Below are 26,680 nucleotides of genomic sequence, written 5' to 3' on the forward strand. Positions count from 1 at the left end.
GTAACTAAGGCACTTTTCTAAACCCAACCTGTCAAAAAATGAGGAGCCCTGGTCTTCACTGAATGCTCACCAGTAAAATAGGGATAATGATGCTTACATGGTAATTTCCATGTAGAGGTTAGTTATAAAGTATATAAAGTACCTATTATAGGGCCTGGCATATATGAGGCACTTAAGAAATAATAATTAGTATTAATATTATTATTTTTAATAATAATTTTAGAGTATAACTCATATATATATATATATCTCTTTTTTTTTTTTTGAGATGGAGTCTCACTCTGTTGTCCAGGCTGGAGTGCAGTGGTGCAATCTCAGGTCACTGCAACCTCCGCCTCTTAGGTTCAAGCAATTCTCTGCCTCAGTCTGAGAAGCTGGGTAGCTGACTCTGAGTAGCTGGGACTACAGGTGCCCACCACCACATCTGGTTAATTTTTTTGTATTTTTACTAGAGATGGGATTTCACCATCTTGGCCAGGCTGGTCTTGAACTCCTGACCTCGTGATCCACCTGCCTCGGCCTCCCAAAGTGCTGGGATTACAGGCAAGAGCCCCCAAGCCCAGCCAACTCATATGTATTTTTTAACTTTTATTTTAGGCTCAGGGATACATGTGAAGGTTTGTTATATTGGTAAACTCGTGTCACAGGGGTTTGTTGACAGATTATTTCATCACCCAGGTATTAAGCCTAATACCCAATTAATAATATGATTAATGACTATTTCAGGTACATAACTATGGCTGTAAGGCATTGGTAGCTCCTTGTCATAGAGGCCTAGTCACTGTCTCCCTGCATGCCAAGGAACGTACTTACTTGGGAAATTACTATAGAATCTGAAGACAAGGTGAACAATGGATTCTAGAATTACCATTTAGATATGAAGACCCAATAATGAGGCATGAATCCATGGGCAGCTTCATCCGTAAAACAGCCTCACTCTTTTCATAGCTATTATGGCTATAAATAGCTGTTTTATGAATCACTGTAACATTTGAATCCATCCTAAGGACTGCAGCCAGAGGAAATAACAGGTCTGCTAACAAATCTGTGAGTATTAGCATGTTCAAGTATTTAACCAAGGAGCCACAATCTAGGCCAGTCCTTTAGTCCTTAGAGTCAGCTTGCTTCAGCAAATATTTATTGAGGTCTCGGTGTTCCAGACACTGAGCTAGGTACTGTGGACAAAAGATGAACAAAAAATGGTGCCTGCCCTCCAACAGCTCCTGCCTACACACCACCAGCATTTCTAAATAGTCCCAGGAAAATGCTGGATAACTCCGAGGAAAAATGAAATGCACCAATAGGCTAAAAGAATCTCTTACAAAACATATTGCCTTCCCTAATTAATCTGTTTACCTCTATTATCTCACGTTCTGCAAAACCAACTCATTCTATGGGGGTCCTCGGACTGAGAAGCGGTCCGAGCCAGAAGGTGCCGAACAAGTCTATCTGACAATTTCTGGGAGGGCGGCATCCCCCTCTCAGATTGGTCTCTGGTCTGGGTGCAGACCAGAATTCACCACCAATGTGCAAAGCTGATTGATAAAACAGTTGAAAGCAAGAATAAAAACAAGCCTCCCCCTATTAGAAACAGATACAAAGAGGCAGCAAATTATTCTGAATGTCTTTGTTTTGGTGTTACTATGTCTACTTAGCACTGGGTTTAATCTTGTTGATGTCCAGAATTTGTAAAATGTTGATACTTTTTTCTCTTCATTTAAAATTCCTGGGTAATTTATGTTAAGTAGAGCATATTAGATCCTCAGAATCTAATATCACAGTGCATATTAGATATAAAATCAGAGGCGTAAAAAAGGAAGAAGCAGCAAAAGCACTATGAAACGAACTCTTAAAATAGTTGGCATTATGTGTTGCTAAGTGTTTAACATCACAAGTAAACCTTTTTAAAAAAGATGTATTGCATCTAATATGATCAATTTTAAATTCATTTAAATATCTAAAGTGTAATTGTTTTGCTTTGCTTTTTTGTTTTTTGAGACAGGGTCTTGCTCTGTTGCCCAGGCTAGCATACAGTGGTGTGATCATAGCTCACTGCAGCCTTGACCTCCTAGGCTCAAGCAATTCTCCCACTTCAACCTCTTGAGTAGCTGGGACTATAGCACACCACCATGCTGGGCTGATTTTTGTACTTTTTGTAGAGGCAGGTTTTCGCCAGGTTGCTCAGGCTGGTCTCAAACTCCTGGGTTCGATCAGGTCTCAAACTCCTGGGCTCAAGCAGTCGGCCACCTTGGCCTCCCAAAGTGTTGAGATTAGAGGCATGGGCCACTACATCCAGCCTTGTTCTGTTTTGTTTTTTAGAGATGGGGTCTCCCTATGTTGCCCAGGCTGGCAGTGGCTATTTATAGGCCTGGTCGTTGTATACTACAGCTTCGAACTCAAGCTGTAGTTGAACTCAAGCTCAAGGGACCCTCCCACCTCAGCCTCTTGAGTAGCTGGGACTACAGGCCTGCCACTGCATTGGTTTATTTAAAGTATAATGTTTTCTTGTGTTTTTGTTTGTTTGTTTGTAGAGACAGGGTCTCATTATGTTGGCCAGGTTGGTCTTGAACTTCTGGTTTCAAGCAATCTTCCCACCTCGGCCTCCCAAAGTGCTAGGATTACAGGTGTAAGCCACCACTTCCAGCCAAAAAGTGTAATGTTTTTTTTAAAAAAAATCTCCTTCACTGGATGTCTGCGTGCTGTGTGTGTCTGTGGCAGCTCCAGAGACATATGGTGGTCTATGGTTGCCCACCCTGCACGCCCGGTTGAGTTACCGTGAGCCCTTCACGGGGTTGTTGTTACAGGGCTCCCACTTGCCAGAGCCAGCAACGCTCGCCTCTATGTAGTACCCAACCAGCTCTTTGGCATCTGTGGACTCCTCCCATGAAACTACCACCGAGGTGTCTGTGTTTCTACTCGGGATGATTTTGCCAGGAGCCTTGGGGATATCTGAGAAAGAGGAACATGGTGATCAAACTCAGGTGGTTTTAAAAATTCTTCCTTATTATCTATGCACAAACACACACCTAGGTATTTTACATACTGCATCATGTCAAAGGGACAGCTGCTTTATTTTATGATTTTCTTTTTTTCTTTTTTTTGAGACTGAGTCGCGCGCTCTGTCGCCCAGGCTGGAGAGCAGTGGTGGGATCTTGGCTCACTGCAGCCCCCGCCTCCTGGGTTCAGGTAATTTTCCCACCTCAGCCTCCTGAATAGCTGGAATTACCAGGCATGCGCCACAACGCCTGGCTAACTTTTGTATTTTTGGTAGAGACAGGGTTTCACCATGTTGGCCAGGCTGGTCTCAAACTCTTGGACTCAGGTGATCCGCCTGCCTCAGCCTCCCAAAGTGCTCAGATTACAGGCATGAGCCAACGTGCCTGGCCTACATGGTATTTTTTAAAGCAAAAAATTTAAAAACACTTAGGGAGTATGGATAAACTAAATGTCCATGAACTTCAGAAAAAACACATTATCAATATTGTTGAAACTCCCAAAGAAGTTTACTTTTCATAAACAAAAACAATGAATTTTTGTTTAATGCATAGGTTAAGTATAGCCATCAAGTAAATTTATAATATGAAAGAAGTATGTCACCATTTTTACTCCTGGCCAAATACACATATACTAGTTAGATTCTTGCTTTGAAATTTTCTCTTGAAGGAAAAGAAGTTTACAGTTGCTTACCAAGTTTGTCCCCTACCACAGTCACCTCCGTCGCATCCGAGGGCTCGCCAACGCCTGCAGAATTAGAACAGCGCACGCGGAAACAGTAGGATTTCCCCTCGGCCAGGTCAAACAGAGCAAAGCGGGGAGACTTCACAGGGAGCTCCGTGTTCACTCGCTGCCAGTTTTCTGTTCCTGCCTCACACTGCAGCAAGAACAGGGAAACTCATTGAAAGCACAGCAAGCCCAAGCGAGAATCCAGGCCAGGCATCTCCAAGTTTCATTTATCTACAACAAACTACTCCTTGTAATGCAAGCTGGACTGGAGGAGAGATTCGGAGGAAATAGGGGATGAGGCATCTAAAGTTTGTAGGATTCTCTAAATCAAACATGGCTTTTGATATGGTTTGGCTGTGTCCCTGCCCAAATCTCATCTAGAATTGTAGCTCCCATAATTCCCATGTGTGTGGGAGGGACCTGGTGGGAGATAATTGAATCATGGGGGGCGGTTTCCCCCATACTGTTCTCGTGGTAGTGAATAAGTCTCACGAGAGCTGATGGGTTTAAAAGGAGAAACCTCTTTCACTTGGTTCTTATTCTGTCTCTTCCCTGCCACCATGTAAGACACACGTTTCGCCTTCCACCATGATTGTGAGGCCTCCCCAGCCACATGGAACTGTGAGTCCATTAAACCTCTTTTTCTTTATAAATTACCCAGTTTCTGGTATGTCGTTATCAACGGCATGAAAATGGACTAATATAGCATTGTATTGTTTGAAAAATATGCTACTTAAATACTCCGCTTCTTTTGTTAACTAAATACAATAATCTGCTTACAAAAGCCTTATTTCGAGGATAGTTCGGGGTCAGGTAATTTTCTAATTAAATTTTATTTTATTTTATTTTATTTTTGAGACAGGGTCTTACCCTGTCACCCAGGCTGGAGTACAGTGGCACAATCACGGCTTACTGCAGCCTTGACCTCTTTGGGTTCAAGTGATCCTCCCACCTCAGCCTCCCAAGTAGTTGGAACTACAGGCACATGCCACCACACCTGGCTAATTTTTGTATTTTTCTGTAGAGATGATGTTTCCCCATTTTGCCCAGGTTGGTTTCTAACTCTTGGGTTCAAGTGATCCACCCACTTCAGCCTCCCACAGGCATGAGCCACTGCGCCTGGCCTGCCCATTACCTATTTAAAAGAATTCTTGATCCTTTTCTTATCACTCTCTGTTTCTTAGTCTGCTTTATTCTTCTTCAGTCATGTATCACTATTTGAAATTAAGTTATTTATTTGTTGTCTCCTCCACTGAAGAGCAAATCACATAAGCTCAGGGAGCTTTATCCACTGCTTTATGACAGAGCATAGAATTCCATCTGGCAAATAGTACATAATCAACTACAGTATTTTTTTTTCTAAATGAATGAAAGATGAAGATGTTCTTCTACTATATGATCAAGCAATCCCAGTGCTGGGTATATATCCAAAAGAAAGAAAATCAGTATGTCAAAGAGATGTCTGCACTCCCATGTTTATTGCTGCACTGCTCACAATAGCCAAAATATGGAATCAACCCAGGTGCCCATCAGTGGATGAATGGACAAAGAAACTGGTAAATATGCACAACGGAATACTATTTAGCCATAAAAAAGAATGAACTCCTGTCATTTGCAGCAATATGAATAGAATTGGAGGTCATTGCGTTAAGTGAAATAAGTCAGGCACATAAAGACAAATATCTCATGTTCTCACTCATATGTGGGAGCTAAAAAATTTGATCTTGTGGAGGTAGAGAGTAGAACGGTGGTTACCAGAGGCTGAGAAGGGTTGGGGGCGGTGGTGAAGAGAGGTTGGTTAATGGGCACAAAAATACAATTAGAAGAAATAAGTTCTAGTGTTCAATAGCACAGTAGGGTGACTATAGTTATCAATAATTTATTATATATTTCAAAATACCTAAAAGATAAGATTTGGAATTTTCTCAACACAAATAATAAATGTTTGAGGTGATGGGTACCCCAATTACTCTGATTTGATCATTACATATTTCAAGGATGTATCAAAATATTCAGTGTACCCTGTAAATATATGCATTGATTATCAATAAAATCCAGATTAAAAAAAGATGTTCTCTTTTTTTGCTCAAGTCTTAGAATAATCAATGGGAAAACTAATTTAATGAGACTCTATTCTTAAATTGAAAATGATGTAGAGTGACTTGGAAATCCTCGAATGAAGGACGTGGTGTATATTTGAGCTCTGGTAGAAGATATTGTAAGAAAACTGTCAGAAGCCTTTGATAATCCTTTTTCCCTCCTAATTTCCAACTTTGCCCATGGTTGGTCAGAGAAGAAATTTAGAAACTCTTGCCTGATTTTGCTAGAGAAATTTTTAACGGTTTCAAAAGACTTTTCTGAAATCCACATCTCGTGACAGATTGACCAGCTGTCAGGATGGTCCATTTCTGGGACTTTAAGTTCATGAGTCCATCACACAGCATGATCTTCCTTGACTTGATAAGGAGGTAACATGGCATGGCATAGAGGAGTCAAAGGGATGGGATCTGGTCCCTTTGTGTTAATAACAAGCCACGTGACCTTGGAAAGCCACACACATGCTCTCGGCCTCAGTTTCGTCTTCTATAAAACGAGCCAATTTGACAAGGTAACCTCTAAAGTTCCTTGCAGTGTTTTTTATAATATATCTTTTGTGTGTCTGCTGTCTCCTGTGGGACGAAACTCTCTCAGACCTTTAATCTTTTTGTTTATGGCTTTAATTTCTTTTGACATATTCCGCCCCGGCAAATTCTTAGGCCATTATCAGTTGTTTATACTCTCATCAAAAAATAGCTGCCTTTCACTGCGCCGAAAACTTTATAAGCCATTATAACTCTTTACACCTCTCAACTATGCCATGGAGTAGGTATTGTGGAGGTAGTATTGTATGATTGTCAACATTTTCCAGAGGAGAAGACAAGCCTGGGAAGATTGAAAGGTGACCCAGTGTAATAGTTGGATTTATGCACCTGAACCAGACTGCTGGGGTTCAAATCTCAGTTCTGTTTTGCACCAGCTCTGTGACCTCGGGCAAATTACATACCTTTCTATGCGTCAGTTTCCTCACCTACAAAACAGGCATGATCTGTTATTCCTTTCTCTGTTCCCCGCTCCCTTCTAGCCTCACGATGTTCATGCTACAGAAGGAGGAGTGGTACAGAAGGCACAGTGGCTCACAACTGTAATCCCAGCACTTTAGGAGGCTAACGGGAGGATCACTTGACCCCAGGAGTTTGAGATCAGCCCGGGCAACACAAGGAGACCCCATCTCTACAAAACATGTAAAAATATACAGGCATGATAAAAACAAAGGTATTTACCACATAAGGCTACTCTAAAAATTAAGTGGGTTAATTAATGTAAGGTGCTTAGAACAGTGCAAATCTTAGCCATGTTCATTCCTGCTGTTAACGAGTGATACAGTCCTTGTCTCTGACACGATCGGATTTTTGATAGGGGAGTGAGAGAAAGTGCTCAGGACGTAAAACACCTGAGGAAAATGTTTGGGACTAAAAAGAACACAGTAGGACGGGGAGGCTGGAAGTCCAAGGACTGATTCATCTGAGTCCCTTGCTAATAAACCGTTCGATTTCACCCATTCTGGGGATCAAGGACATGCCGTGAAGAAGAACAAGCACAGGGGTGGCCCAAAGGGCAGCATGCCGGGCGCAGGGCGTCCTGGAACAGACACGGCAGGCACAGGAGCGCACAAACCTTTTTCCCTTTAGAAAGGTCAGCATATCAGAAGAGCTGCATCAGAAATAATTTTAGTCTCAGCTCAGAACAGTTTGACATTTGGATGGCTCTGCAAATGTACCCCAGCTCCCTGGATGTGTTCTGTGTCCTCAATACCCAACATCCTGGGTGTTCTGTGTTCTGTGCCCTGTGCAGGCCTCTCTACATAGTACTGTGTTCATAAACGCCCCCTTCTGTTCCATGCCAATAGGTGTGCTGGAGGAAGAATATTAAAATTTTTAATCACAAACTCATAGGTATTTAGGTCTAGGGAAGTTATAGACTTCCACAGAGAAATTAGAGTTTATATGACCAGAGGAAAAGTTCAGCAGCAGCCAAAGCTGACTCATCTGCACAAAACGCCTCTGAATTGTTGTTATGTGTCCTTGTTATAGGAAAGACAGTAATTACTGTCACAGAGGTCATTCAGAACCTTCTTCCTGTGGAGTGTTTCAAAGAGGTTCAGTGGGGGTGTGTATTAAACACACTAGGAAATGAACATCGATCACCACTCTATTTTTGTCATCTATTTTCTTTTAAAAAGCTTACAATGCAGCCAGGCGTGGTGGCTCATGCCTGTAATCCCAGCACTTTGGGAGGCTGAGGCAGGAGGATTACTTGAGGTCAGGAGTTCGAGACCACCCTGGCCAACATGGTAAAACCCTGTCTCTACTAAAAATACAAAGTTTAGCCGGGCGTGGTGGCTCACGCCTGTAATCCCAGCTACTCAGGAGGCTGAAGCAGAATTGCTTAGACTGGGGAGGTGGAATTTGCAGTGAGCTGAGATTGTGTCACTGCACTCCAGCCTGGGCAACAGAGAGACTCCATCTCAAAAGAAAAAAAAAAAAAAAAAGCTTAGAATACTACTCAAGTTATATTATATTTGAAGTTGATATCTAGAAAGTATATAAAAATTTAATATTATTTCTGTAAAACAAGACTCTCTTGGAAGATATCCATATTGCATGTAGAGGAGATAAGGCATCCATTGTTACCAATTTCCTAGGAATAAAAAGGAAGTGAAGAATGCAGCTCAAAGATATTTGCGTATTGTCTTTATGTTGTTACCTAATTTGCAGAAGTTTGCATACACCTATATACCTATGAAACGTATTATCTTGCAATAATTATCAGGGAAGGTGACCTAATAGGTGTTACAAAATCGAATGACCAAAACAGTATTAAGGATGAAAGAGAACGACCTTTAGGAAAATTAATTGAGCACAGTATTTTTATTTTAAAAAATTCTATGATTTTGCTATGAAAGTAAAATGTAAAGTAAATGATACCTTTTCATGCTACCACACAATTTTATTTAAAAAAATTTTAAAGTACAAACACTTGTTTCATTTATTGTTCTAAAAAATGGTGCATCGCTACCAATAAAAATATAAAGTTCTTACATATGGGATAAAATAAACTTATTTTCTTTCATTTTCTCAATTATATCCTAATCAGAACCTTTTTAACAAATGGATTTTGAACCTCGTTTTAAGCAAATTCTCTTTAAATGTCATTTTCCAGTAGCCATTATCCTGTTAGTCAAGGACTTCTTGCCCCTCTAAGACCTGTGCCTTGCCTGGCAGCTCTCCTGTTTCTACACTTGTGGCAGTCAGTTCCCCCAAAATAATGTCCTGTACAGGTCTTGGCTCTTCTCCATTTGTTGGGCATAAATCCTTATCAGAACTCCCCTCAAATACGGATGTGTGGTTGATTCACATACCGTTCTCATTCGTTCCACCCATTCTGGGCCTTCATTGCATGCTGCCTTCTCTAATGTTCTCATTCCCAACATAATTGTAAGCTATCTGGGGAAAGAACTTGCCAATATTTACTGTTTTGTGATCCCTGACCTCATTCCGCTATCTGTACTCAGAGTGGAGCTAGCCAAGTACAGCGGCGTGAGGTTGCTGTCTTCCACACTCCCGACCATTTGAGAGTATTGCCCCTTCTCTGTTCCCCGCTCCCTTCTAGCCTCACGATGTTCATGCCCTGCTACAGAAGGAGGAGTGGTAGAGAGATGAAAAGCCATTACCGAGCAAGGGAGACAGGAAGGTCCCTAGAAAACATTGTCATACAGGCAATCTACTATTTCAGGAACATTTCTCTTCTTGTAGGGGCTATGATATTGGGTCTGGATCTCTTAGGAGTCTATGGGTGAGTCTTGGGGATCCATAAACCCCTAGATTTTCAGGCACAGTTCTGTGTTATACACTTCGTTCTATGGAGAAAGTTCACAGTTTATAAAGATCTAGTGAGTTCAGGAAATGTTCCCCTCCTCCCTCATTCCATTGTCCCTGGGAATTTAGCCTCCACTTTTCTAAAGAAATCGTTAGGAGGTAGTATGAGGTCATGTTGATTCTAGAATCTTACCTTTTCCACAAAGTACATAATGCCCTCATGACCACGCTGACGAGGGGGCTTCCAGCTGAGCACCACATAGCTCCGGGTGGCCTCAGTGACAGAGAGGTCTGTCGGGGGGCCAGGCACAATACCCTCTGAAAAACAACAAGGAAACATGAGAAGCACACATTCTGGGTAGCCCAGGATACTCAGAGAGCCACAGATGCTGCTCTCTTTGTGGAGGAAGAGTTAATTATGGCTCCATAGTATAAAGAAATACCTTGTCTCTAAAATTCGCCCACAACATCATTCATTCATTCATTCTTCAAATGCCATTGAGCAGTTGTTGTTGTTTTGGTTTTTTTGTGGGGGAAAGGGTCTCACTCTACCACCCACGCTGGCGTGCAGTGGTGCAATTTTGTCTCACTGCTGCCCTGACCTCCTGGGCCCAAGTGATCCTCCCACCTCAGCCTTCCAAATAACTGGGACCACAGGTGCACACCACCACACCTACATAATTCAAATTTATTTATTTATTTATTTATTTTTTTGTAGAGACAAGGTCTCCCTATGTTGCCCAGGCTGGTCTTGGACTCCTGAGCTGAAGTGATCCTCCTGCCTTGGCCTCCCAAATTGCTGGGATTACAGGCGTGAGCCACAGCGGCCAGCCCCATTGCTCATTTAGAATATAGAGCTAAGGAATCTAGGATACTCTTCTTATCTTTAGTTCTGAGGCCAGGTCAGGAGTGTTAGGGTGAAAGCAAGGACAAACTTTCAGAGGCACCCTGATCCCAGAAGTCCCAGAGCATCTAGAGTTTCGAGCCACATGAACCCCCAACAAGCAAGATTTACCCTGGCTCAGATATGAAAATAAGTGGGGCACTGAATCCTATAAGCAGACAGGCAGGAGCCAAGGACCCAGTGGAGCTGAGTTTATAGTTTTAGTAAAGTTTAGGACAGTTTCAGTTTATAGTAACAGTGAAGTTGGTCTTATCAGGCAGGGGGGAAGGAGACTGGAAATACATAGACTCCAGAGGTCAAGAAAAATAATGGGGTACAGAAAAAATATTTAAAGAAATAATGATGAAAAATTTCCAAATCTGATGAAAACTACAAACTCACAGATTAGAGAAACCTGCAAACCCTAAGCACAAGATATACGAAGAAAACTACGCAATGCATATCATAATCAAACGGTAAAAACTAGTGATAAAGAGAATATATTAAAAGCAGATAGAGAAGACACATTATATATTGAGGAACAAAAATAAGAATAAAAGCAATCATTCTTGTAGTGTAGATCTGCATTATGCTGGACAAAGCTCTTAAAGTACTGAGAGAAAAAACTGTCAACCTAGAATTCTATACTTAGTGAAGATATAGTTCAAGAATGAAGGTAAAATAGAGGTTTTTTTTCACATAACAAAGGATAAAATACCAGCACTACAAGAAATGTTCAAGGAAGTGCTTCGGGTGAAAAGAAAATCATATCAAATGGAAATCTGGATTTATACAAAGAAATGAAAAGCAACGGAAATGATAAAAATGTGAGTGAATAAAACCTTTTTTCTTACATTTTATATCTCTGAAAGATAATTGACTACAGTCAAAATAATAATATCATATTATGTAGTTTACAATAATATGCAAATAAAATGTATGACAATAACAGCACCAAGGGTAAGAGTGGGCAATGGAATAATACTGTTGCAGGCCAGGCACGATGCCTCATGCCTGTAATCCAGACAGTTTGAGAGGCCAAGGCAAGTGAATTGCTTGAGCTCAGGAGTTTGAGACCAGCCTGGGCAACTTGGTGAAACCCCATCTCTACAAAAAATACAAAAATTAGCCAGGTATGGTGGTATGTACCTACAGCCCCAGCTACTTGGGAGGCTGAGATGGGAGAATTGCTTGAGCCCAAGAAGTTGAGGCTGCAGTGAGCCATGGTCATGCCACTGCACTCCAGCCTGGGCAACAGAGAGAGACCCTGTCTAAAAAAAAAAAAAAAAAAAAAAAAAAAAAAAAAAAAAAAAAAAAAAAAGCACTGTTGTAAATTCTTACACTATATGTGAAGTAATATAATATTACTGGAAGGTAGACTATGAAAAGTCAGGTCAGGACAAAGGAGGTAAAACACGAATATCAGGAATGAGAGAGGTGACACCACTACAAATTCTGCAGATATTAAAAGGATAATAAGAAAATATGAACAACTTTATGAATGAATAAGTTTCTTGAAAGATGAAAACTATTAAATTTTACTCAAGAAAAAGTAATAACCTGAATAGTCCTAAATTTATTTTAAAAATTGAATTTGCAGTGTAAAAGCTTCCCACAAAAAAACAAAACAAACAAACCAAAAAACAAACCTCCAGGCCTAGATGGCTCCACTGGTAAATTATACTAAATGTTTAATAAAAAAAAAATAGAAGTCCACACAAGCTCTTTCGAAAAATTAAAATAATGGGAACACTTTCCACTCATTACCCTAATACCAAAACCAAGCCAAGACTTTACTAGAAAAACCACAGACCAATATCTTTTATGAATATAGATGCAAGAATTCCTTAAAAAATTTTTAGCAAATAAACTCCAGCAATGTATAACACAGCATAACATAGTGACATTCAACCCAAGACTGTGAGGTTTAGTTTGCGTCACTTACTTTATTTAGGTTTAATAATCTAAAATTAATCAATGCAATTCAACATGTTAAGTGGAAAAATAAAAATCATATGATCTTCTCAATAGAAACAGGAAAAGCATTTGACAAAATCCAACGCTTTTCCCTAATATAAACTCTCAGAAAACCAGGAGTATAAGAAATTTTTCTCAACTGGATAAAGGATATCTATACAAAACCTACACTTAATGTTATACTTAATGGTGACAGCCTGAATGCTTTCCCCCTGAGATCAGGAAAAGGCAAAGATGACCAGTCTACCACTTCTATTCAACATTGTACTAAAGGTTCTAGATGGAGCAATAAGGAAAGAAAAAGAAATAAGAGGTATCCAGATTGAAAAGGAAGCCATTAATTTATCTTTATTTACAGATGGCATAATCCTGTAATAGAAAATCCATAATAAATTTCATAAAAAACCCTAACGTTTGTGAGAATTAATAAATTAGTTCAGCAAGGATGCAGGACACAAAATCAATATACAAAAATCAATTGCGTTTCTTTCTAATAGCATCAAAAACAAATTAAAGTAAAAAGCAATACCATCTACAGCATCATCAGAAATCTGAAATACGTGAGAGTAAATCTATAAAAATGTGCAGGACCTGCACACTAAAACTACTAAGGTGAGAGAAATGAAAGCAAAGCTGAATGAATGGAGATACAGGCTATGTTCATAAATCAAAAGACTCAATACTGTTCAGTTGAAATCCCAGCATGTGTTTTGTAGAAGTTGATAAGCTGATTTTAAAATTTATATAGAAATGTAAAGACAGAATAGCTGAAACAACTTTGGGAGGAAAAAAACCAACATAAGATTAGAGGACTTGTACTGATTTTAAGATGCTAAAATTTATATGTCAAATAAAATGAAACTCAGAAAAGCCGTAGTAATAAAGACAGTATGATATTGATAGAGGGGAAAGAAAATTGACCAATAGAGATTCCAGAAATTGATCCACAAATACGTAATAAATTGAATTTGACAATGGTGCCAAGACAAATTTGTTGGGTAAAGAATAATCTTTTCAATAGATATTGCTGAAATAATTTAATAGCCATATGCAAGTATGAATGATAGTAGTAACTGAGACCCTTACTTCTTGTAACATAGAAAAAATTAATTTTAAATGCGTCACAGAGTGAAATGTAAAAACGAACGCTATAACATTTCCAGTGGGAAAAAAACAGGAAGAATACCTGGATTTGACAAAGATGCCCAATGTCACAAAAACTGGCAAATTAACACATGAAAAGATGCTCAACATTATCAATAAAATGCAAATCAAAGCCACAAAGAAATATCACTATGAACCCACTAGAATGGCTAAAATTAGAAAGACTGGCCACACTAAGTCCTAGTGACAAAGCGGGAGCAACTGGAATTCTCATGTGGTGCTGGTGGGAATGGAACACGGTACGATCATTTCAGAAAACAGTTGGCAGTTCCTTTAAAAATTAAGCATACACTTACCACATAACACATCCATTCAACTCCTAGGTATTTACGCACGATATAAATGAAAGCATATGTCCACAGAAACAGTTAAGAATGTTCATAGAAGCTTTCAACAGTGAATGGATAAATACATTGGAATGAATTGATACACACACCAATGTAGATAAATCTCAAAATAATTATGCTGAGTAAAGAAAAACAGACAAAAATGAACACGATTCAATTGATCTACAATTGTGGACAACGTAAACTACAGTGACAGAAAGCAGATCAGTGATGGCTGGAGATGGGGAGACATGAAAGGGAGGAATTACAAAGGGGAAGGGGAAATTTTAGGGGTGATAAATATGTTCATTATTTTGAAAATGGTGATGGTTTCACGGGTATATACACGTGTAAAATTTATCAAATTGTACATGTTACATATTTGCAGTATATTGTATGATAATTACATCTTAATAAAGCTTTGAAAATAAAATGGGATTCTCTGACTTAAGTTACTTACAATCTCCATATATTTTAGAATGTTCTTCCCAAAACATCTTAAGCAATACACACGGCGCCCTCTACAACAAAAGCCAAACTGCTTAGCAAAACATCAGCAATAGTATCTGGGGCAACCAGACTTCTTACCTGAAGGTTCTTCTTCAGTAACAATGATCTGTCCAGTCCAGGGTGCTGAGGGGCGACCTGAACAAAGACAAATAGAAGAATTACAAACGTTCACAAGTGTGCAATTTATCAGCTGCACTGATGAGTTGGGGAAGGGGCCAGATTAGTCACAACTGGGGTTGTTACTAGTAGACTTCTGTGTTTTCCCATGAATGGTATCAATCATGTAGAGGGCATTGTGGGAAACACAGCCCCTGTCCTCAAGGTACTCATAATCTCCTGGAGCCTGGAATCTGCCTGGACTGGCTGCGTGGACGTTTCTGGAACTGTACTGGCACAAGCTAGGTAAGTAACCTGTGTTCATTTAACTGTTCAGTATGAATCTCCTGGAACAGGTAGGCTTGCTCATCCCCTCTGAAGAGATAGCATGCGTTTGGGAGAAACATTTCCAGAAAATTGTAAGTCCAGTAGTTATTTATCTGTCATAATAAGATGAAAGAGGAGAGGGAGTGCTGATCCTGCAGTAAAGCTCAGCAAAGCAAATCTTTCCCATTACATTTTGAAAAACATTATCTCCAAAGGAAATCAGTTGAGATCCTGAGCAAGGAAAATGAATGATACGGGTACAAAGTTAAAGAGGAAATTTCACTTGTATGATCCCATAAACATCAGAAAGAGAGAGTGGTTCTACTCTTGCATTAACCAGGGGACTTTCTGTCAGAGTTTGTGCAAAAACGGAAAGGCGGTGAAGAAGATAACTTATTTTCAATTCAAACAAATCTTATTTTGATTAGAATTGATAAAAGAGGAGAAAACAAATGTATGAGATGGAATTTGCAAGTTCAGAAAAGAGGGCAGGAAGTCAGAGGGTTGGTGAAAAGTGACTGAAGAGCAATCAAGGAGCCTGATGGGACACGGTTGCTGGGGAAATGGTAATATTATTATTATCATTTTGAGATGGAGTCTCGCCGTCGCCCAGGCTGGAGTGCAGTGGCGTGATCTTGGCTCACTGCAACCTCTGCCTCCCGGGTTCAAATGATTCTTCTGCCTCAGCCTTCCAAGTAGCTGGGATTACAGGTGCCTGCCACCACGCCTGGATAATTTTTTGTATTTTTAGTAGAGATGGGGTTTCGCCATGTTGGCCAGGCTGGTCACGAACTCCTGACCTCAGGTGATCCACCCACCTCGGCCTCCCAGAGTGCTGAGATTACAGGTGTGAGCCACCACAACCAGTCAGTGACTTTATTTTAATTAGACTTTTATGATGCCACTACATGTACTGAAGGTAAAGAATAACACTGTGAATGGAGCATAGACCAGCAGTCCTCTACAAAGGTGATTTTGCCCCTCAGGTGATATTTGGTAGTGTCTCCATGACACTGCTGGTATCTAGTGGTTAGAGACAAGGGATGTTGCTCAGCCTCCGGCAATGAACAGGACACCCCCAGCCACCTCCCGCAACGACAAAGAATTACTGGCCTAAAATGCCAGTAGGGCCAAGGTTGAGAAGCCTGGCATAAGACTGAAATGTTACTATCCAACACTTCTCGTAATGTCATTTTATGTTCCCTATTGTTGGAGATGCCATATGGGTTTCCATGAAACAAATATAGGGCATGATTCATGTACCATGGTTTTGACATTAAGACTTGGAGACTAAATTTATTAAAAGATTATTATTATTGTTATTATTGAGACAGGGTCTCACTCTGTTGCCCAGGCTGGAGTGCAATGGTGTGATCACAGCTCACTGCAGCCTTGACCTCCTGGACTCTAGCAATCCTCGCACCTCAGCCTCCTAAGTAGCTGGGACTTACAGGTGTATGCTACCATGCCTGGCTTTTTTTTTTTTTTTTTTTTTTTTTGTAAAGATGGGGTCTTTCTATGTTGCCGGGGCTGCTCTCAGAACTCCTAGGCTCAAGCAATCCTCCCATCTTTGCCAAGTGCTGGGATTACAGGTGTGAGCCACCACGCCTGGCCTGAAAAGATGATTTTTGACAGTCTAATATGAGAACTCAAACCTAGATTAGACATAATGTTGTCTATCTGTTTTTCCTTTGATATAGAGAGACGTACTGTGCTGAGATATTAGTGCTCTAAGGGAGGACTCCAAGGTAAAGAAATAGACCTAGAGGCAGAAAAAAAAATTATTTTTGGAATGTATAATAATGGGAATAAGAATGTTCTCCAGGCTCTTTGCTTTCATACTTCATTCCACACACAATGCCTGGAACTCAGTTTAACAATATAAATGTTTCTGAATAAAATAAAATAAAATAAAACCCTTAAGAGAATGACTAAGGCAAAGTTTTTGGGGGATTTTTCCCCCTCGGATTTTCTGATGAAAAAAGGATTTCTTGTCTCCCTCTAGTGGAAGGGAGAGGAACAACCTTGCAATGAAGCTGATTCTTGCAGTCATTTTAAAAAGGTTTAGGGAAGGTCCTGAAAAATGAAAAGTGCTTACTTTTAAGTCTAGCTTTCTCAGCTGGATCCAGAGCAGCCACAGGCTCGGAAACTCGAGATGGGAAACCTATTCCCGTTTTATTCACAGCTCGAACTCGGAAGATATAGGAACGACCTTCGATCAATCCAGTGACAGGAAAACGAGCAAACTTCACAGGTGTGTCATTGCACTGCGACCAGTTATCTGTGCCCACCTCACACCTAAAGGAATGAGCATGATTGACAAAACTAGTAAAAGAAGTATGGCTTAATGAATATCTCCAGAGCTGCAAAATCACCCAGTTGTTTCAGATCTCCCAGTAAAACATCCAAGTCAGGCGTGGCTCGCTAGCTGCTGAACTACAGGCACCCAGTTTCACTCAAATGCACTGTGTCTTCTTTACCAAGAGGAAAGAAGCCTCAGATCCTTCCTGAACGCATAAAAGGCAGGCATCTGAGGGGTCTTGTGTACAAAGCAGAGGGGTTTGGGGGCTGCTGGGCTAAGCAGGTAAATATACCCAATCTTAGCACTGGAGAGGACCCCCAAACATCCCCCCGGCGGATGCCTTCAATTCTACCATTAGTGACTTCTCTGTTTTCCTTAGGTATTTCCTTTGAAAAACAGAGATATTATTGAGAAAACTGGCGTCGTAAAAGATAGCTATTTGCACTGTAGTTTGGAGACTAGTTCACCACATTTTCTCACTTGATGGTCATTACATCCTGTATAGAGGGTAAGGAGGTTATTGTGGAGATGTTTGTTTCTTTAACTGAAGAGACTGATGAGAGGTGGGGAGATGCCCAGGCCTGGCAGGGGCAGATTGAGTAGGTACTTGGAAACACTGATTTCTAATTGAGTGCTTTTACAGCAGTTGGTACCTGGGGATGGAGTGGGTCACTCCCAGCAGACAAATGTGACAACTCTTATCATGCTGTTGGCCTGATCAACAAAGCTTTAGGGGCTCAACATGTGACTAAATTTTACAGCATTAGGATTAAGCAACTCTTACCTTTTTTATGAGCAGAGTGCTGCACTTTTAGTTCATATCATTTCCCCAACATGGGCTCTATGTCCAAAATGTATAATTCCCAAATGATTCTCAGGGGCCTGGGGGTTGCCAGTGGCAGGACAGAGGCGGCTGGTGTGGGAAGTTTATCTCCCCTCCTCACAATCACCTTCCTCTCTTTGATATAGACAATAGACAATTTCCTTACGTAAAGTGGAATAGACAACTTCCTCACTTTCCTTATGTAAAGTGTTGTCTGTCAAACGTGGCTTCGATCCCTGCCTTCCATCCATTTCCCCTAATCCTCCTTGGTAGAAATTCTGGAGCTGCTAGGATTTTGGGGAGGTGGGGCGGTGGCAGAAGCTGATAGGGCCAAGACAATTCTTCAAACTACACCTGTCTCCAGAGATTCTGCCAGGACTCAGCCTCTTCTCTGTGCGATACTGTGGTGACCCAGTGACACTAGAGGATCCTTCCTAACCTCATGTGGGCAGAAAGAAAGGCGGGACTCACGGCTCCTGACACTGTCCGCAGCACGTTGGAGCAGAAAGAACACAAACCTACAGCCAGGCTCCCAGCTGAATTCTAGTTCTGCTACTTCTTACCCGCGTGATCTTGGGCGAGTTAGTGCTTCCTCACTGATAGGTGGTCTTGGGCCTCATTTCCTACTTGAAATAAAAGCAACGACCTCACAGGGTGGTTATGGGTTAGTGGTTAATATATGCGAAGTGTTTAGAACAATGCCATGCACACAGTAAATGCCTAATAAATCATAGCCACAAGGTGGGTATTTTCATTACGACTAAGGCCAGAGGAGAACAAAATGTACTGATTGTCCCTGGCCTTTCACTGGTCAAAGTGTAAAAATCCCTTGGAAATGTGCCAAAGACAATAAAGCACAAAAAATAATATATCTAAACCTTCACAATTCATCACTACTAAATGATGAAATGTTGTGGAAGCATTTTTTCACATGGATGGTTAAATAGTATATAATTTATTAGAAATATTTCTTACAAATAGTTCTGAGCACAATCGCCTGTATTTATGTACTGCGAGGTTCAACGCACCCTTGGTGCAAACTCATTGTGCTAATACGACACAGATTGTCCGTCTCTAGTGATTTCTACAATGAGGTTTCATTACTCAAAAATGAAAAGAGAATTGGAGCAATGATCTGAATAGAAACCAAGTCAGAGAACAATGTTATTTAGGCCAATAATCTAAACTTGCTGTCTGTATTGTCCAAACTCATGTCATAATTAATGTGTAAAGCCCAATTACTATAAATATCAGAGCCTCTAAAGTTTTGGAGAATGTAGACAACACTTGTAGATAGTGCATAATTTGCTACTATTGATTTTTTGTTGTTACTTCTTTGTATAACTTGGAAACACATCCTGAGGTAGAAATAAGACTTTGGTAGTATTACCAAAGTAAATATTCTTAAATTATTGACATATTAGGAATATAGACATTAACTATGCTGAATTCCAATTATTTCATTTCCAAGGTGGCCTCTATGAGGTCTACAAATTCATAACATTCTTGCCAAATTAGTGACATAAGCTGGTAGCCAAATTCAAAAAAATTCATCTTTGGAATTTAGGTAAATAATTCATTCATTTTTGGAACTTTTACCTAAATTCCAAAGAAGGATTTTTTGAATTTGACTACCAGCTCATGTCACTAATTTGGCAAGAATGCTATGAATTTGTAGACCTAATAGAGACCTAACAGAGGCCATCTTATAAATGAAATATATATATATATATACACACACACACACCCCTATTTACCTAAGTTCCAAAGATGAATTTTGTGACACTATGATATGAGCTGTCACATTTGTCTGCTGGGAATGACCCACTCCATCTGCAGGTACTAACTGCTGTAAAAGTACTCAATTAGAAATCGGTGTTTCCAAGTACCTACTCAACATACACACACACACACACACACACACAGAGGTACTTATAATGGGTATATATACCCATTTTATATATATATACATATATGTAGGACCATTATATGTATGTGTGTCTATGTATGTGTATGTATGTGTACATCTATACACACACAGAGAAAGAGAGAGCGAGAGACTGAGACAGAGACAAATAGAGAAAAAGAAAGATGAAGAGAGATACAGAAATAGAAACAGAGAGGAAGGCCAGAAAAGAAAATATTTCCCCTAGAAATGATGGGAGAAATCAAGACTGCATCTCTATGACCAAATAACTGTAACTGATATTAGCCTAAGCACTAACTTGTCAATAAAATATCCGAGAATAGGACTCCCTCCATCGACAGCTGGCTGTTTCCAAGAGATGATGATATAATCTTTGTTGGCCTCCAAGCACTTCACATCCAAGGGAGCAGCTGGGGCTCCTTCAATCTCTGCATCAGCATCTGTGGAGAGAGAAGGATCCCATTAACCCTCTCAGACATGCTGTCAGCTCGGCAGGCGGAGGTCTCAGTGCACACGCTTCTTACCACATCATCACAGTGGCTCCATCTTTGGCCCCAACACAGCAAGCATCAAATCTTGCTATTTGTTGACCAACATGTGTGTTTTTCACCTTCGGCAGGAAGAACATTGGGTCAGAAAATAGAAAGTGCTCTGAAAAGAACCCATGACCTTTGTCTCATGGTCCTTCCAGCCCAAAATGTTCCAAAAGAAAATTAATATAGAGATGCTGAAGATTGCATTCAGACAAGTCAGTTGTGCCAGAAAGTCAGTTCTCATGACATTGATTGTGCAATGTTGCTACGAAAAAACTAAGAAAGGCCCCCAAGAGGGACAAATGCCCCTTCTGGAGGCATCCGCAAGAAAATACGAGTCATAGAGCTTCGCCAGTCGTAGGCAAGACACTACCATTTTGAAAGAGAAAACATTTGTTTTAATCAAATGATTGTCACCAAACTGAAGACACTTAGGGAAAGAACTCCAATGCAATACTCACATCTGAGCTTAGTTTATCTGAGTTTAGTAAAAGTCCAGGATAATACAAGAAACAGTACAATCCCTTTTTATGAAATGGGATCCCCTGACCACGCAGCCCCTCAGGCACAGCTAAATTAGTGAATCAGGGCTGTTTATAGGAGGGAGAAAAGGGGGAACGAAAATATTCAGTTAGCAACCTTTTAAGTGAGAATAATTAAGACAAGAGGCAGGGTCCCTGGGGGCGGAGGCCCACATTTGCCAATTCCTCCTGGCATTTGACCAACGCTTTCATAAACGGAGTTAGTAGAAGAGGGCGAGACATGCGGGAGCCACTCACTCAAGGGAAAGCACCCATGTCAACCAAACAAACACTTTCTTTTCCTATGATCTACATTCTGTAACTCTTATGAGTTACAAGGACATTTGATAACAGCAGAAATATTTGTCTACTGCATTTAATAGGTTTGCATTACCTGTGAAGAGCTCAAGCCACTTGGGTTTTGAACATTCTGTCTCTTGCTCTGTGAACCAGCAGGAAAGCGTCTAGGCAAATATCTCCTGCAGAAGTGCTATAGGAGAATGTAACTAAATCATTGTGCCTAAAACTTAATGCAGAATCTCTGCGTGGCACTCAATGGGAAACGAGCATTTTGATGAGGAGACACGTCTTTCCTTCCAGACTTTCAGAGCACTAGATGGCAGAGGGTGGTGCTGCTGATGACAAAGGCAGAGCAGAGCTGCAGAGGAGGTGGGGATGCTGAGGCTGACATGCTTGGGCTGCAAAAAAGGCATTGCTAGAAAGCCACTCAGCTACAAGGGGGACAGCTGGCAACCTCTAGCCATGTCCTTTGCTAATGGCCTATAGCACAACAACCAGCAGCCCCTGAATTGATAGAGCAGAGTTTAGTGAGCTGGGCATCCATGGCTTAGCTGCACGATGGCAGGAATACGTTGTTGTGGAGCCTGGCAGACAGCGGGCATTCAGGGAGCCATTGTTCAGCATTTGTATAGCATTGCTTGGAACTGAGGTGGGCTTGACAATCTTCCAAGTTACTCAGGCATTCATTTGCTCATTCATTCGTTCATTCATTCGGTGCTCTTCTAGGTGTTAACTGCAAAAGTTAAAAAATAAGGATCCTAACTGGGTGCCGTGGCTCATGCCATGGGAGGCTGAGGCAGGTAGATCACTTGAGCCTAGGAATTCAAGACCAGCCTGGGCAACATGGTGAGATCCTGTTTCTATGCATTAAAAAAAAAATAGCCAGGTATGGAAGTGCGGGCCTGTGTTTCCAGTTACTTGAGAGGCTGACAGAAGAAGACTGTTTGAGTCTGGGAGGTAGAGGCTGCAGTGAGCTATGATCGCACCACTACACTCCAGCCTGGGTGACAAAGTAAGACCTTGTCCCCAAATAATAATAATAATAACCTTCTTTTTCTCAAGAAGCTACAATATAGTGTGAGAAGCAAAACATACTTGGGATGACAAGCGACAACTGTGAAGCAAGGAATCACAGTATTTGGCTTCTAGCAGCTGCTACACAGTGTGGGGCCCACAGCACCCTTCAGACAACATTAATCCTCTTCTATGCCTCTGCCCTTCCCTCTCCCAGCCCTCCAAATAGCCAAACTTTTGTAAGTTTGATTATTAGGTCAAAGATTAGCTTACTACTCTTTATATTTTGACCTCTGACACAGACTATTAAAAACTTTTTGCAAAATGTAAGTAATTCTATTGTCTTTATTGTAAAAGTATTATATATATTTTATGTGAACTGTATGATAATCAAAAAATATGTTAAAATCCCTTTTTTATAACCCAGAGATAACTACTATTAACATATTGGCCTAAATCTTTCTAGACTTTCTTCTATATTTATAAACTCAGAAATGATTATTTTTGAAACAAAGTGATCTTACTATGTAGTTTCATGTAAGCTGTTTTTTCTTGATATATTTCCATATCAATACATGTGGGTAGACACTGGTTTTCATTGCTGTGTGGTATGTCATTGTTTCATGGAGCATCTATTATACTTTATTCTATAACTTGCATATTGGTGAATATCTATATTTCTTTCAATTTTCCTCCAAACGTTTTTTTCACCTCTGTCCACTTAGCTCTTAGAACTAGACTTGTTGGAAATGTGTGTTTTTGATATTTAGTGGCAAAGACCCTGAGAAAAGTTAAACCAATTTATACTCACCAGCCACTGTAGCAGTGTTGTTCCTCCTTTACCCCAGTGGATTTTAAAAAATGTTAAATCTTTTCAATATTTTAGGAAAAATAATCTCATTTCAATTTTCTTTTTTTTCTTTCTTTCTTTTTTTTTTTTTTTTGAGATAGGGTCTCACTCTGTTGCCCAGGCTGGAGTGCAGTAAGGCAATCATAGTTCACTGTGGCTTTGACCTCCCAGACTCAAGCTCTCCTACCTCTTCAGCCTCCCAAGTAGCTAGGGCTATAGGCATACTCCACTATGCCCAACTAATTTTTTAATTTTTTGTAGAGACAGGGTCTCACTATGTTGCCCGGGCTGGTCTTGAACTCCTGGGCTCAAGTGATCCTCCCACCTGGGCCTCCCAAAGTGCTGGGATTACAGGCGTGAGCCACTGTGCCCAGCCTCATTTGAATTTTCATTGATTTGATTACTAATGAAAATTTTTTCATATACCTATTTGCCATTTTCAATTCTTCTTTCATAACATTTTAATGACATCCTTTATCACTTTATTATTTCTCTATCTCTTTCTCTCTGCATGAGAGAGAGCGAGAGAGAGATTGTGTGAAAAAAAAGAAAAGAGAAAGAGAAGGAAAGAATACATCAAAACCTCAAAGAATACGTAATAAAATGATAACACTGGATACCTGTGAGTGGTAGACTTATGGATGGCTTTACTTTTTATTTGTTAAATTTATATTATCTATTTTTTCACAATGAACACATATTATCTGTGTAATAAAATCTTGGCCAAATGTGTACAGCTCTTTACAATGTGTTTCTGCAGACATATGGTGCTTTATACACTGATCATTCTGGTGTGGAAGCTATTTTCTAAGCTGCAAGAATATCAGAGCTCCAAAACAATGCCCTGAAGTGACCTCGTGCAGCTCAATGAATACAAAGTTTAAAAAATACATATATTATTTAAACAATGGCAGTTGCTTACAAAGTTAAACACAAATTACCTAGCAATTCCACTTGTAGGTAGGTACCCAAGAGAAATGAAGATATAGGCCTATAAATATGAACACAAATGTTTATAATAACCAAAGAGTAAAAACGATCACACTCTCCATCAGTGGGTGAACGTACAGGCAAAAGGATGCATATCCATGTATTGGAATGCAATTTAATAAGAAAAAGGAATAATAGGTGTTACAACATGAATGAACCTCAAAACACGTAAAGCCAAAGAAGGCCGACATAAAAAACCATAGAGATCCAGAAATGTCCAGAAAGACAAATCTATAGAGATAGAAAGTGAATTAGTAGTTGCAGGAGGCTAGACTGGGTATGGAAGAGGGAAGTAGGGAGGAGAAATCTTTTTGGGTTGATGTAAATTTTCTTTCTTTTCCTTCCTTCCCTTCCTTCTCTCCTTCCTTCCTTCCTTCCCTACCTGCCTGTCTTCCTTCCCTCTCTCCCTCTCTTTTTCTTCCCTTCTTTTTCCCTTCTTCTCTTCTTCTTCTTCTTGTTGTTCTTCTTCTTCCTCTTCTTCTTCTTATTCATCTTCTTCTTCTCCTCCTCCTCCTCCTCTTCCTCCTCCTCCTCCTCCTTCTTCCTTTCCCTTCCTTTCCCTTCCCTGCCTTCTTTTCTTCTTCTCTCTGACTTTCATTTCTTTTTTCTTTTTGAGACAGGGTCTCATTCTGCCACCCAGGCTGGAGTGCAGTGGTGCAATCACCACTCATCGCAGCCTCGACCTCCTGGACTCAAGCAATCCTCCCACCTCAGCCTCCTGAGTAGCTGGGACCACAGGCATGCACGACGCCCAGCTAATTGTTTTCAGTTTTTGTAGAGATGGGGTCTTGCTATGTTGCCCAGGCTGGTCTCAAACTCCTGGGCTCAAGAGATCCTCCTTTCTTGGCCTCCCAAAGTGCTGGGATTACAGGCGTGAGCCATTGTACCTGGTCAAAATTTTCTAAAAGTGGAGTGTGGGTAATGGTTGTCTAACTCTGTAAATAAACTAAAAAGCACCAAATTGTAATTTAGCATGAGTGAACTTTATGGCATGTAAATTATATCTCAAAAATATGTTTTTAAAAACCTAATATATATCATTTAAAATAAATTTATAAGTGAAATCTTTCTCTAAAGATTGTAAAATTCACAATGCAATTCTGAAATTTACCTTTCCAATTTTGTCTTTTCCATTTATCTTTTCAATTCTCTCACATCAACCTCTGACAAACTGAGAATCTTTCCATTTCCTTAATTTGTGGATTTGAAAGCTGGCTTGAGTGTAAATTTTAAATTGGAACACCTTCGCCTCATCCATAGTTAGTAACGTGAAGTCTGGCCTAAACCTGGCAAAGAGGCACCTTTCTGGGTGTGGGCACTGAGAAATGCTGAGGAACCCTAGACTAGGTCAGAGTTCCCAGAAAAAGTTCACGAAGGAAGGAGCATGACAAAGATTTTTGGAATAGCCAGCAATGTTCTCTGGCTCTGGTAAAACAACGGAAAGCGGAAGCAAAGACTTAGCTTAGTTCATCCTCATCTAGCCAGGTTTATCCTGGCGATTTGGCTAAATGAACACACTTGCTAATTGCAGTGTGTCGGTTCTCACTGCGATTTTCCCAGAAGGCCAGCTCCTGTCTTCCCTGACGATACAGACTTTTTCATGATGCTTCTGTGGCGGAGAACGCCTGACACGCTTTTCAGATGTTATAGATATTCAGATATCTGTACCAGTTGCCGGTCTGGGACAGAATTCAGTGATCATTTGTATTGTTCAATGCTGATGTGGTATGGCCTAACTGTCCCCAGTAATCATTCTTCCGGTTTCCTTTTAGTACTAGGACCCCTGAGCGTTAGCAGAAAACATGGCTGGCTAACAAGAGACTGTACATCCCAGCTCCCCGCGCTGTGAAGTGTCTGCATGTGCTAAGTGTGCACCAAGCAGAAGTGATGAGTGCAATTCGGCCTCTGCCCCTCCACTCCCTTTCTTTCCCCTCCCCATAGGCTGGGATGGGAACCTGGGACAGTACCCCAGGCACGGTGCAGTAACAACATAGAGGGGGCCTGGGAAGAGGCATCAGGATCATACCCAACTTTCACATAGAGGAGAGAAACAAACCTTTTGTTATTTCATTTCAGCAGCTTAGTCTAGATCCTAATTAAAATCCTGGGTTAGCCATTGGAAGATCTACAACCTAGTTCCACTTCTGCTTCTAATTAACTGAAGTTTTTGGTAAATTACTGTACTTTTTTGAACCTCAGTTTCTGCATCTTAAAATTAAGGGGTTGTACTAGGATGAGAAGTCTAATATTTTTTGAGCCATCAACCCCTTTGACAAGCCGGTAAAGCCTAGAGGTCCTTCTGAGAGTAATGCATTTAAACACATAAAATAAAATGTATGTGATTACCAAAAAAACTAATTATATTGAAATACAGTTCTAATCACAGACCCTTTGGAAGTCTGTGGATCCCAGCTGAGCACTCGAAACGTTTATGAGTTTATGATGCTATTTAGCGCATGACAGATAAAAATGAGCTAGTCTACCTGCATTGTTTCTATT

General features: G+C 40.5%; 2 protein-coding genes across 17 annotated transcripts in view; one reads left to right on the top strand and one right to left on the bottom strand.

Moving 5' to 3' along the window:
- Window positions 1–26,680, top strand: part of LOC126941171 (myosin regulatory light chain 12B) — a 392,918-nt gene that overhangs the window by 246,870 nt on the left and 119,368 nt on the right. Inside the window, exon 1 of one of the 13 annotated variants that reach the window (XM_050767500.1) lies at window positions 10,798–10,807. The exons of the other annotated variants lie outside the window; for them this stretch is intronic. The gene's annotated coding sequence lies outside the window, so the exon portion shown is untranslated. Of the gene's footprint in view, window positions 1–10,797; window positions 10,808–26,680 lie in introns of those variants that run through there. 13 annotated transcript variants of the gene reach the window in all.
- MYOM1 (myomesin 1) overlaps window positions 1–26,680 on the bottom strand; it is a 177,807-nt gene that overhangs the window by 61,729 nt on the left and 89,398 nt on the right. For all 4 annotated transcript variants that reach the window (XM_050767428.1, XM_050767432.1, XM_050767429.1 and 1 more), the window contains 6 exons: window positions 20,272–20,413; window positions 17,020–17,219; window positions 14,577–14,633; window positions 9,832–9,956; window positions 3,688–3,871; window positions 2,775–2,949 (listed from right to left, as the gene is read on the bottom strand). In XM_050767428.1, coding sequence (XP_050623385.1) covers window positions 2,775–2,949; window positions 3,688–3,871; window positions 9,832–9,956; window positions 14,577–14,633; window positions 17,020–17,219; window positions 20,272–20,413 — 883 coding nt within the window. The remainder of the gene's footprint in view (window positions 1–2,774; window positions 2,950–3,687; window positions 3,872–9,831; window positions 9,957–14,576; window positions 14,634–17,019; window positions 17,220–20,271; window positions 20,414–26,680) is intronic.

The sequence above is a fragment of the Macaca thibetana genome, chromosome 18 (genome assembly GCF_024542745.1).
Source record: "Macaca thibetana thibetana isolate TM-01 chromosome 18, ASM2454274v1, whole genome shotgun sequence".
Classification (NCBI taxonomy): domain Eukaryota; kingdom Metazoa; phylum Chordata; class Mammalia; order Primates; family Cercopithecidae; genus Macaca; species Macaca thibetana.